General features: G+C 41.6%; 1 protein-coding gene across 1 annotated transcript in view; it reads left to right on the top strand.

Annotated features, from left to right (window-relative positions):
• LOC144605275 (receptor-type tyrosine-protein phosphatase R-like) overlaps nt 1-5,738 on the top strand; it is a 47,537-nt gene extending 41,799 nt beyond the window's left edge. The window contains 4 exon segments of the mRNA XM_078420374.1: nt 271-401; nt 1,482-1,619; nt 4,194-4,307; nt 5,383-5,738. Of these exon segments, the coding sequence (XP_078276500.1) occupies nt 271-401; nt 1,482-1,619; nt 4,194-4,307; nt 5,383-5,491 (492 nt within the window). The 3' untranslated portion in view covers nt 5,492-5,738.
• The last annotated feature ends 6,411 nt before the right edge of the window (nt 5,739-12,149 follow it).

The raw sequence follows: 12,149 nt of genomic DNA, 5'->3' as shown, positions 1-12,149 counted from the left end.
TCTAAATTGTCCCTAGTGCATGGGATAGAACTAGTGTACAGGTGATTGTTGGTCAGTGTGGACTTGGTGGGCCGAAGGGCCTGTTTCTACACTGTATCTCTAATACTAAAACTTAAACATAGATTTAATTTTGAGGTGACTAGATTGATTAGGAGTACACTATTACTATTTAATGATGTTATGACTGTAAAAGCTTAATCGGTATCCTGCGTGTCGTATAAATGCGTCAGCCTTATGTTAACTTAACGCCATTCTCCTTGTGCTTTTCAGAAATGTGTTGTCTATTGGCCAGATAAGCAAGGGTTCTTTGGCAGGTTTGAACTTGTTGTAGAAAATCTGAAGGAATGTGATGGATACAGTGTTCGGGATCTGATCATTAAGGTACCAGAACAATAATCACAGTAGTACAATTATCATCAAGAATAGCAGATGGTATTCATCATTAGCTTTAACAAGGTGGTAATTGATGACTATAAAAACAAATGTGAGTAAACATAACACTGAAAATATGAGGCTTGGGCTGGAGAACAATAGATGCTGTATTTACACGGAGGCAGTGAATGCAGTGAATGCAGTGAATGCAGTGAACGCAGTGAATGCAGTGAGCTGTAATTGAAACAGAAATAATGGCAACATCTCAAATTTAGCTGAGAAACAGCGTGAAGTAAGAGGAAACATTGGGAAATGGAATGGTATGGGCTTTGGGAATAGAGTAAACAGGAGGAAAGTGCCAGCCTGGATTAATCAGGCCAGATAGTCTTTATCCATGTTGCAATTCAGATGTTAAAAAAGTATATTAAGGGGAATTGAATACCAAAAAGTTATGAAATGTTAAAGATATTTATGCTTCATGACATTATGCTCATAAATTTCTATTTGCTTCATATACGTTAAATTGCTGTTTGAGCTATCTGATGTTACATTGACAATACAGTAACTATTTTTGTTGATGATGTGTGTTGCTTGAAACACAAGATCAATGATTAATTCATCTGATTTTGGGGGGATATCAATGATTAATGCATATGATTTTGGGTAATATTTTTAAAGGAAGAAATACTACAAACAGAACATGAGGGAATCAGTGCATAATGTGAATAATGGTAGGCTGATCAGGAAGGTTAGGACACATGGGATCTAGGTTAAAGTCTCCAGTTGGATCTAAAATTGGTTGTGGTGATAGGAGGCAGAGGGTGATAATGGAGATAGACACAAAATGTTGGAGTAACTCAGGGTCAGGCAGCATCTCTGAAGAAAGGGAATAGGTGACGTTTCGGGTTGAGACCCTTGTTAAGACTGGGAGTCGGGGGAGAGGGAAACTAGAGGTATGAAACATACAAAGAACAAATTAATAAAAGGTATGAAAAGAACAAATCAAAGCCAAATCTAAGTCATCTCCACAGAGAAGTATAAAATGGGGCTTCATGAGAGCAGTGAGTTAATTGACTGACTTTTTTCCAGGACACTAAACAGTCTCGAAGTGTAAAGCACTATTGGTTCTCTTCGTGGCCTGATCACAAGACTCCGGATACAGCACAATCAATTCTGGACCTTGTGCAAGAGGTGGAAAGGAGCAGGCAGATTGCTGGGAACAGGGGTCCTATTGTAGTCCACTGCAGGTGAGAAACCTTCTTGGCTGAAATAGAATAACAAGGAACTGCAGATGCTGGTTGAGACCAAAGATGGGCACAATATGATGGAGTAACTCAGCTGCTCAAACCGCATCCCAGGAGAACATGGTTCGGCGACATCTCGGGTTGGAGTTCCGAAGATTAGTCTGAAGAAGGGCTCTAACCTGAAACGAGACACAAGATGCTGGGGCAACTCAGCGGGACAGACAGCATCTCTGGAGAGAAAGAATGGGTGCCGTTTCAGGTCGAGACCATTTTTTAGAGCGAGAGTCAGGGGAGATATAGAAGGAGTAACTCAACAGGTCAGGCAGCATCACGGGAGAGAAGGAATGGGTGACGTTTCGGGTCGAGACCCTTCTTCAGACCTTCGATTTGTACCAGCATCTGCAGTTATCTTCTTATATGAGATATAGAAGGATAAGGTGTGAAAACGACAGATCAAAGTGCAAACGTTGCCTATCCGTGTTCTCCAGAATGCTGCCAGACCCACTGGCTGAAATGTTACTGGACACGAGAACATCACAATATCATGACTGCTGCCAGATAAGCAGATGCTAACTGGCATGATATTTCTTTTGGTTCACTCATGAGAGCAATTGACATTTGTGTGAGGGATGGCACAAGCTACAAGCCAAGCAATGTGACCACTAAGATGCATTTGGTGCTTTTGTATGGTGATACTTGTACTGAACTGTATACAGTTCATACTGTTTAAAATGTATGACAAATAAGGTGCCATTGAACCATTAACTGCAATCTTGCTTGCGGGGCCTCCAACTCACTTTGGTTGCGTCTTTCTGGCTGGTGGGAATGAAATGAAGGTATCACTCTCTCAACAGGAGCTTCTCTGATCTCGCATTGGCAGCTGAGAAATGTTGCTAAAATATCTGCAGTAGCAGATGGTAGGAGGTGAAAATATAAAATTTCATGGGATTAGTCTTCTCCGCCTGCTTAGGTCCTTGGTTGACTTTCTCCGAGATTTGACTTGTGGCAATTTCACTGATTTAGTTTAGTTTTTCGATACAACGCGGAAACCGGCCCTTCGGCCCACCGAGTCGAGTTTTAGAACTGAGATGAGGAAAAACTTTTTCAGTCAGAGAGTTGTGAATCTGTGGAATTCTCTGCCTCAGAAGGCAGTGGAGGCCAATTCTCTGAATGCATTCAAGAGAGAGCTAGATAGAGCTCTTAAGGATAGCGGAGTCAGGGGGTTTGGGGAGAAGGCAGGAACGGGGTACTGATTGAGAATGATCAGCCATGATCACATTGAATGGCAGTGCTGGCTCGAAGGGCCGAATGGCCTCCTCCTGCACCTATTGTCTATTGAGTCCGCACCGACCAGCGATTAACCATCCTACACACACTGGGGACAATTTAAATTTATTTCAAGCCAATTAACTTACAAACCTGTAAGTCTTTGGAGTGTGGGAGGAAACCTTGAGCACCCGGAGAAAACCCATGTGGTCACAGGGAGAATGTACAGACTCCGTACAGATAGCACCCACTGTCAGGATCGAACCTGGGTCTCTGGCGTTGTAAGGCAGCGCTACCACTGCTCCCCTGCGTTGCTGAGAGCTAATTTCCTTCATTTTGCCCTGGTCATCTTGTCCTGCTTTGTGCTCCATAGAGGAATGTTTAGTTTAGGGATTCAGTGTGAATGGGCCCTTCAGCCACTAGCTCTATCCTATACACAAGGGACAATTTACCGAAGCCAATTAACCTACAATTCTGCACGTTTTAGGGATTGTTAATCATCGTGGACTCGGTGGGCCAAAGGGCCTGTTTCGACACTGTATCTCTAAACTGATTAAGAACAAGAAGGCCTCCATGTTACCCAACACCATATTCGTCAATCCGAGGTGAAGACGGATCATGGATTGAAGGGTAGTTCTCTAACACAGCATCACTGACATCAATTCAGTCATTTACACATATTGGTCTCATGATCAAAAAAGGACACAAAGTGCTGGAGTAACTCAGTTGGACAGGCAACATCTCTGGAGGATATAGATGGGTGATGTTTCGGGTCGGGTGCCTTCTTCAGACTGGTATCATGATTCTTCTGCTCCTCCATGGCCAAAAACACTGAATCCACAAAGCTCAATATTTCGAAGATCGACACAAAATGCTGGAGTAACTCAGCGGGACAGGCAGAATCTCTGGAGAGCAGGAATGGGTGACGTTTTGGGATTGAGACCTGCAGACTGAGAGTCGGGGGAGAGGGAAACGAGATATGGAAAGGTATAAAGGACGTGTCTCCATTTCATATCTCATTTCCCTCTCCTCTGACTATCATTCTGAAGAAGGGTCTCGACACAAAACATCACCTATTCCTTCTGTGCAGAGATGATGCCTGACACCCTGAGTTACTCCAGTATTTTGTGTGTATCTTTGGTGTAAACCAGCATCTGCAGTTCCTTCCCAAACAAGCTCAATATTTTCCCCTTCCCTTGCCCCTTCATTCCAGTGGTATCAGTTAACTTAACTCCATTATTTTTACTCCACATTTAGTAAGTCTACTTCATCTGCTAAACCTGCAACAATAACAATAATCTTTGCATTTAGTGCAGGAATTGGGAGGACAGGCTGCTTCATTGCCACGAGTGTCGGATGCCAACAGTTAAAGGAAAGCGACAAAGTGGACATTCTAGGGCTAGTGTGTCAAATGCGGATCGACAGGTCAGTCGTGCTACTTGTAGCAGAAATATCATATCTAGATTGTGTATTTAAGAAGTTTTCTGATCCAAGGGTGGGCGTGAATGTTTTACCCTGTGGCAATTTTTAACATTTGTCTCACACACTTGCTAATAAGATGCCACGAGGCTGCAACAGCGAGAAATTGCAGAGAATTGTGACATAGCCCTGACCATCACACAAACCAACCCCCCTTCCAGTGACTCCATTTACACCTCGCGCTGCCTCAGCAAGGCCATAATAATCGAGGACGAGATGCACCCCGGCCACTTCCCTCTCCCATCGGTCGAAATGTATAGAAGTGTGAACATGCACAGCTCTAGATTCAGGGACAGTTTCCTCCCAGCTGTTATCAGGCAACTGAACCATCCTACCAGCACCTAGAGAGCTGTCATGAGCTATTATCTACCTCATTGGAGACCCTCGGCCTATCTTTGATCAGTCTTTTTTGGACTTTATCTTGCACTAAACGTTCACATTCACATAATTCCCTTTATCATGTATCTGTACACTGTGAATAGCTCGGTTGTAATCATGTATTGTATTGTCCTTCCACTGACTGATTAGCATGCAACAAAAAAAATTCACTGGACCTCAGTACACGTGACAATAAACTAAACCTTTTACGTAGGCACATTGATATATAGGGAATGGAATGATAAGGATTGCATGCAGGCAAAAGAGATTAGTTTAACTTGGCATCTTGTTTGGCATGGATATTGTGGACTGAAGGGTCAGTTCCTGTTCTGTACCGTTCAATGTTACTGTGTTAATTCTTCATGCCACTTAGCATTGCTAAAATACGATTGACAGATTGAAATGCGATACATCTAAGTTCCTTTATACAGAGATACAGGATCAAGAACTTTTTATTTCATTGAATATGCCTGCACATCCTGTGTGGAAAGTTCACTTGGTTTACAATTGCGCATTAAAATCTCGAACTAATTTGTTCATCACTTGCATTTCCCTCTGTTCCCAATGCTTTATATTTTCTATCCAAGTTATTCTGAAAGTGTATAACAACTAATGAATGACCTCCCTGGCTTTTCTTTTCTAGGGGTGGAATGATCCAGACCAGCGAACAGTATCAATTCTTGCATCGAACATTGCAGCTTTATCAAAACAGTCACTCCAAGAATTCAGATCCATCCACAATTTCAAAGTGATGAATGTTCAATCGCAAAGGAAAAAACATATGATTGTGCATATATGACAACTAAAATGCTTTTGCAATTGAATTGTTCTAATATTTATGCTACAATACATTGTAATTTCTCCATAATATAAGATAATATCTATATCTCACGGCCATGTATATCGTTACATATCGGACAGCACATTTCAGTTCAAGATTCTGATTGTTTCTCCAGTTGTCTTTGGGTCTCGAAGTCCTTACTGGTGTTACTTCTTCATTACAGGTTCTCCTTTAGATTTTTTAATTAGAATATTTCTTTATATGTTTTAACTGTTTTATCAGTTTTATGTATTCTTTGTTTAGTTTATTATTGCCACGTATACTGAGGTACAACAAAAACTTTTGTTCGTGTGTTATCCAATCAAAAGAATATACATGAATACAATCAAGCCGTGCACTGTGGAAATATAAAAAATAAAGGGCACAACATTTAGTGCAAAGATATAACATTGAAGTCCAATAAAGTCTGATTAAAGAAAGTTCAAAATTCTCCAATGAGTTAGATGGCAGGTCAGGACCACACTTTTGCTGGTGAGAGGACCGTTCAGTTGCCTGATAACAGGTAACTCTTTGTTAATGAACAAAACACCTGACAAGGAATTAGAACATAATTGTGATCATTAATGCAATATAGAATCATGCTCTCAAATTCTAATAGATTGAATGTCAACTTTAAAATTACTTGATTAATGTGCATAATTAAAAGCTCATGAACACATATGATAATGATGATGGGTTATATTCATTAGTTATAAGTTTAGAATTGAAACTGAAGGCACAAAGTGCTGGAGTAATTCTGCTTATCAGAGAGCATCTCTGTTGAACATGGATAGGTGACGTTTCGGGTCGGGACCCAAAGCTGAAGAAGGGTTCCAACCCGAAATGTTACTTATCCATGCTCTCCAGAGACGCTGCTTGGCCCGCTGAGTTACTCCAGCACTTTGTGTCTTTTCTTTTGTAAACCAGCATCTGCAGTTCCCTGATCGATGTTCCCACAGAAATGAAGTTAATCTAGCAGGTTACATCACTGCAGGTTCCACTGCCCATCAAGGAGCCCTAATAATGTGTTTCAATCCAGCGTCAAGGGCCATCAATCTTGCTATTTGATAGTACAATGTCCAGGGTAAAACGTCTTAATTTTTGTCAAGGTCATTTTCATTAGTAGTCCATAAAGCTTCCTCGTCATTATTCATTTCCACATGAAGTGAGTTAAAGCACAAATAAACTGAACACTTTAGATGTATACTAGACCAAGTGGACCTGTTGGGCACAAACCTCTCCTGCATTGGTGCAGCACCCCTCTCCTCCACTCCCCCTTCCCCCTCCCCCCATCCCCTCCCCCATCCCCTATCCCCTCCCCCTTCCCCTCCCCCTTCCCCTCCCCCTTCCCCTCCCCCTCCCCCTTCCCCTTCCTCTTCCCCTCCCCCTTCCCCTCCCCCTTCCCCTCCCCTTCCCCTCCCCCTTCCCCTCCCCTTCCCCTCCCCTTCCCCTCCCCTTCCCCTCCCCTTCCCCTCCCCTTCCCCTTCCCCTTCCCCTCCCCCTTCCCCTTCCCCTTCCCCTCCCCCTTCCCCTCCCCCTTCCCCTCCCCCTTCCCCTCCCCCCTTCCCCTCCCCTTCCCCTCCCCTTCCCCTCCCCCCTTCCCCTCCCCCTTCCCCTTCCCCTCCCCCCATTCCCCTCCCCCCTTCCCCTCCCCCTTCCCCTCCCCCTTCCCCTCCCCCCTTCCCCTCCCCCTTCCCCTCCCCTTCCCCTCCCCCCTTCCCCTCCCCCTCCCCCCTTCCCCTCCCCTCCCCCCTTCCCCTCCCCCCTTCCCCTCCCCCTTCCCCTCCCCCCTTCCCCACCCCCCTTCCCTTCCATCCCCTCAACCCCCCTTATCCTCCCTCCTCCCCCTCCCTCCACCCCTCCCTCTCTCCCTCCCTCCCCCCTCCCTCCCTAGGATAGATTTAAACTTTAAAATGTGAATAACTTAAAAAATATAACACCAATCTCAATTAAACTTCTTCCATTAGCACCAAAGGGACGACGGCGAGTATGGGTGGGCCTAAAATTGTCGCACTATCGTGTACCTTTTTGGCTGTATTCAGATAGTATATAGATGTCAATGAGTCCAGAGTGTCACCTTTCTCTCATACTAACAAAATTAAACCCCACTCAAACATCGTTAAAGTGGCCAAGAATAGATGAATTCGGTAACATACTCTATTAGGAATAAAACAAAGATGATCCTTCTTCTTCAACTTCTCGAAAACTTAAATTTCACAATATTATTTCAATTACTTGAATGAAGATAAATCTGATGGAAAATCATAATCTGCAAATTTTCACACAACAGTCTTTGCAACATTCTACTTTTTCTTTTCATTTGTGGTATTGCAGTTGCTTCCTATCAAATCAAAACTAGATTGTGTTTGATAAGAATCGGAATTATCTAGCATTCAGTTTAAGATATTTTAAAGTGAACTGCTGATAATCCAAATTAAGTGGGCTCTTAAAATTGCAGGCAACTGACATCTGAATGAAAGGTCCGATTTTTCCTGCAAGGATTTTGCAATGCATTTTCATCACTTCCTTCACATTCTTAATACCAATGAACACTCAAGTTTCTACCACTGCCACTTCCTTCCACTAACTTTCCTGAACTATTTGGTGAAAGATGCATAAACAATCACCAGATCAATTATTTAGCGATCGGAATCTGTGGAGATGCTTTTCTTTCTTATATTGACTAAATTAGGAACTTTGTGAATGTTGGAAATATGCAGATTAAAAACATTATCATGTCTTCCTGTGCTGTATACAGTACAATAGCATACTTTCAAATACATAACAAGAGTCAAGTGTGTTTAATTGTCAGATGTAGTGGCAATGAAGCAATAACATTCTTACTTGCAACAGCATCACATGCCTTAAACTGCAAACAAAAAACAGATAATATATAATGAACAAAAAAAATCAATAAATTAATAGCCACGATACTAAAAAAAACCCGATTTCAGATAGTTCATAGAGGTTTATTGTTGAGGTTAATATTGTGTAGTGTTCAAGAGCCTGATGGTTGTTGAGTAGAACCTATTCTTGAACAAGGTCACAAATATTTTTGTACATGTGGCACACCTAAGTTATAAAAAATACTTAAGGGAAATTTATTTAGACGTAACCACATTACTGTTAATTCCTTATTCATATCCTTATAACTAAAATAGAGAGCTTTACAAGTACTGTATTCCCCCCCCCCCCCCCCCCCCCCCCCCCAGGATAAATGGAGAGCTAGTATAAATGATGTATGGCTATAGCTGAGTTGGTAGTTCTCTTGATTCAGTTTATGAATTCATGGTCCTTTACAGAGACTGGGAAAAAAATCTAGGCTGACTCTCCAGTATAGTACCAGAGGTAGTGCACTGTAGTGCCAGTAGTTCAGTAGTTATAGTTCCTCAGTAGCGTCTGAAGAAGGATCTCAACTCGAAACGTCACTCACTCCTTCCCTCCAGAGATGCTGCCTGTCCCGCTGAGTTACTGCAGCATTTTTATGTCTATCTTCGGTTTAGACCAGCATCTGCAGTTCCTTTCTACACAAGTAGTGCACCAATGATGTGGCACCTTATAGATGAGATGATCAATCATAGCCTCTTCTCTTTTGAGCAGACGTTAAAAAAATCATGACACTATTTGGTCCTGGAGAATATCTTTCCCTCAGTCACTGTTGTTTGTTTGGATTATCACATCCCTTTCAATGGGCTGCGTGCAAATTTGTTGCTGACAATAATTGACACCAATAAACTAAACTAAACTAAACAATGTTCCTCACATTACAACTCATCAATTGTACAATGCACTGTGATAGCCTGAGACTGAAAGATATAAATATGTCCATTATGCAAAAATCTACAATAAAGTCTTCTGCATTTTTATATATTCTTCCTCTATTGCAAATTAAAGTATGAATATTTTATATAGCTTCTCAACAAAAATATATATATACATGCCAGTACTTCATTGAATGAAGGGAAGGAACTATTCCATGATCTAGATATTTTTAAGAATCTTTTCTTTTTGGAAACCAAATCTAAAGAAATGGTTTGCACAGTAGAATTAATCATTTCGGATATAATCTTTTAGTTGTAGAATATGCTGATTAAATTATGTTTTTTGTTTTGGTTTATATTAATGTTGCTGCTAAAATGTTATATTGATACAAGATTTATATTTGCATAGTACTATGCATTTTTATTAATAAAGCCAATGCTGTAAATGAAAATGTCAGTTTGTATATTGTGCAAAAGAAAAACAAGGGATGAAGTCCCTTCGTTGGCAATTTTAACAAAAAACTCAGCATGTACAATATGTACGTTTTGTAAGTAAACCTGCAATTTAACCATTCTACTGATATTATTATTATATATATATATGCATAAACATGCACACACACACACATAACATATTTCTGTGTGTGTGTGTTTATGTGTATATGTATACACACACACACACACACACACACACACACACACACACACACACACACACACACACACAAACATATATATATATATATATATATATATATATATATATTTGTATTATTTCAGTTCCAATGGTTGATCAATCTAATTCCATGACAATTGAAGGAGGATGTAGACAACTAATTATAATGATGTGGATGCCACCTTGCGAATTATTCAAGCGGACAAGAATTCAACTTGATTTTTAACAATCCATCTCTTAACTAATTAAGTTGAAATTAAGCTGAAACTTAAATTAATTAAGGGATGGCACAGTGGCGCGGTGGTAGAGTTGCTGCCTTACATTGCTAGAGACCCGGGTTCAATCCTGACTACGGGTGCTGTCTGTATGGAGCTTGGACATTCTTCCTGTGATCATATGGCTTTGATCCGGGTGCTCCGGTTTCCTCCCACACTCCAGAGACATACAGGTTTGTAGGTTAATTGGCTTCGGTAAAATTGTAAATTGTCCCTAGTGTAGGATAGTGTTAGTGTTATGGGGTGATCGCTGGTCGGTGTGGACTCGGTGGGCAGAAGGGCCTGTTTCCATGCTGTAAGTCTAAAGTAAAGTCCAAAGAGAATTCAACTTTATTTTTAACAATTCAACTCTTAACTTCTAATTAAGTTGCAATTTAACTAGAACTTAAGTTAAATCATGTTATACTTAAATTTCTTGCTAACAATATGTTGATTCTTCGCATATTTAAACAATACTATTGCTTATTTTTGCATTGGGGAACCTGTGGTGATCTTGTTTTTAAATGCTTTTTCCTTATCAGATATATTTTTTTAAAGATTATTATTTAAAGTACATGAAATTAAAAAAATACAATGCAATATCTCAACATATTTATTGTGTTTGATTCTGCTACGGTTAAGTGGTTGAACCTTCATCCTCTAGTGCAGAGGTTGACCATCAAGTTCAATGATATCAGTTGTGCATTTTTTGCTCATGAGCCCAAGTGTAACTGAGATGATAGGGGCCACATGCTCGGGGACAAGAGGAAAGGCCCTAAGGAAGGTTCAGTTGCTTAGGCCTTCATTGGTTCTCTGGCTCAGTTGACCTGATCCCATTGGCGGCCTTCAGAATTGATACAGGCCACTTTGTTCTCATTTGGTTTAGGTTAGTTTAGAGATACAACATGGAAACAGGCCCTTTAGCCCACCGAGTCCACGCTGACCAACGATCACTCATACACTAGTTCTAACCAATGCACTGGGGACAATTTACAAAAGCCAATTAACCTACAAACCTGCACGTCTTTGGAATGTGGGAGGAAACCAGAGCACCCGAAGAAAACCCATGTGGTCACAGGGAGACCGTAGAAAATGCCATACAGACAGCACCCATAGTCAGGATTGAACCCGGGACTCTGGCCCTTGGTTAGAGCACCCCAGCCTGTTCTGTCCTTGAGCAAAAGATTCCAGCTCTCTCGCAGTTTGCCACTGGTTTTGAGGCTGTCCTTGCTCAGGTCGTACTGATCCTGCACATCCCTGTGTTCAGTGTCCCTGTACAAGAACTCCATGAAGGATCTGTTGTGTGATATAGGTGCCATCTATATGGATTAGGTGGCCTGTCCTAGCAGATATGCCCTCCAGATCATGTCCTCAATGCTGATCTGGCTGCCTCATCCAGAACTTGCAAGTTTGTCATCCTGAGGAAACATTCGAGCTCTTTGATGTGTTTCCAAGTAAAGCGTCCAAGTCTCACATCCATACAAAACATTTGTGAGTACAACTGCTTTGTACCCTTGTTGACAGCTTGCTATTCCTGTTGTTCATCGCACAAGAGCACAGGTGACCAAGTGCCTGACAGACATTGCTCCTCAATACATTTCTCCTGGATCCCCCTCACCGAGACTATGTCAACGGTGTTGTGGTTTGGTTTGAAGCCACAATGAGCCTTTGGCAGAGTTTCTCCTGAGACAGAGCTGTTAAGGAGATCGTGAATGACCTTTGCAAGAATCTTCTGAGCAATGGACAAGTTGCCTAGATAGTCGCCACAGTCTGCTTTGTTGCATTTATTTTTGAAGAGGGACAACCGTGGATCATGTCTAGGGCTGTAGCGTGAACAGTGGAGGACCTGGAGTATTTGGAGAAATACTCCTTCCAATGTTTCAATGTGCTTCCTTTGTC

The sequence above is a fragment of the Rhinoraja longicauda genome, chromosome 24 (assembly GCF_053455715.1).
Source record: "Rhinoraja longicauda isolate Sanriku21f chromosome 24, sRhiLon1.1, whole genome shotgun sequence".
Taxonomy (NCBI): domain Eukaryota; kingdom Metazoa; phylum Chordata; class Chondrichthyes; order Rajiformes; family Arhynchobatidae; genus Rhinoraja; species Rhinoraja longicauda.
This window is presented reverse-complemented; position numbering and strand designations above follow the sequence as displayed.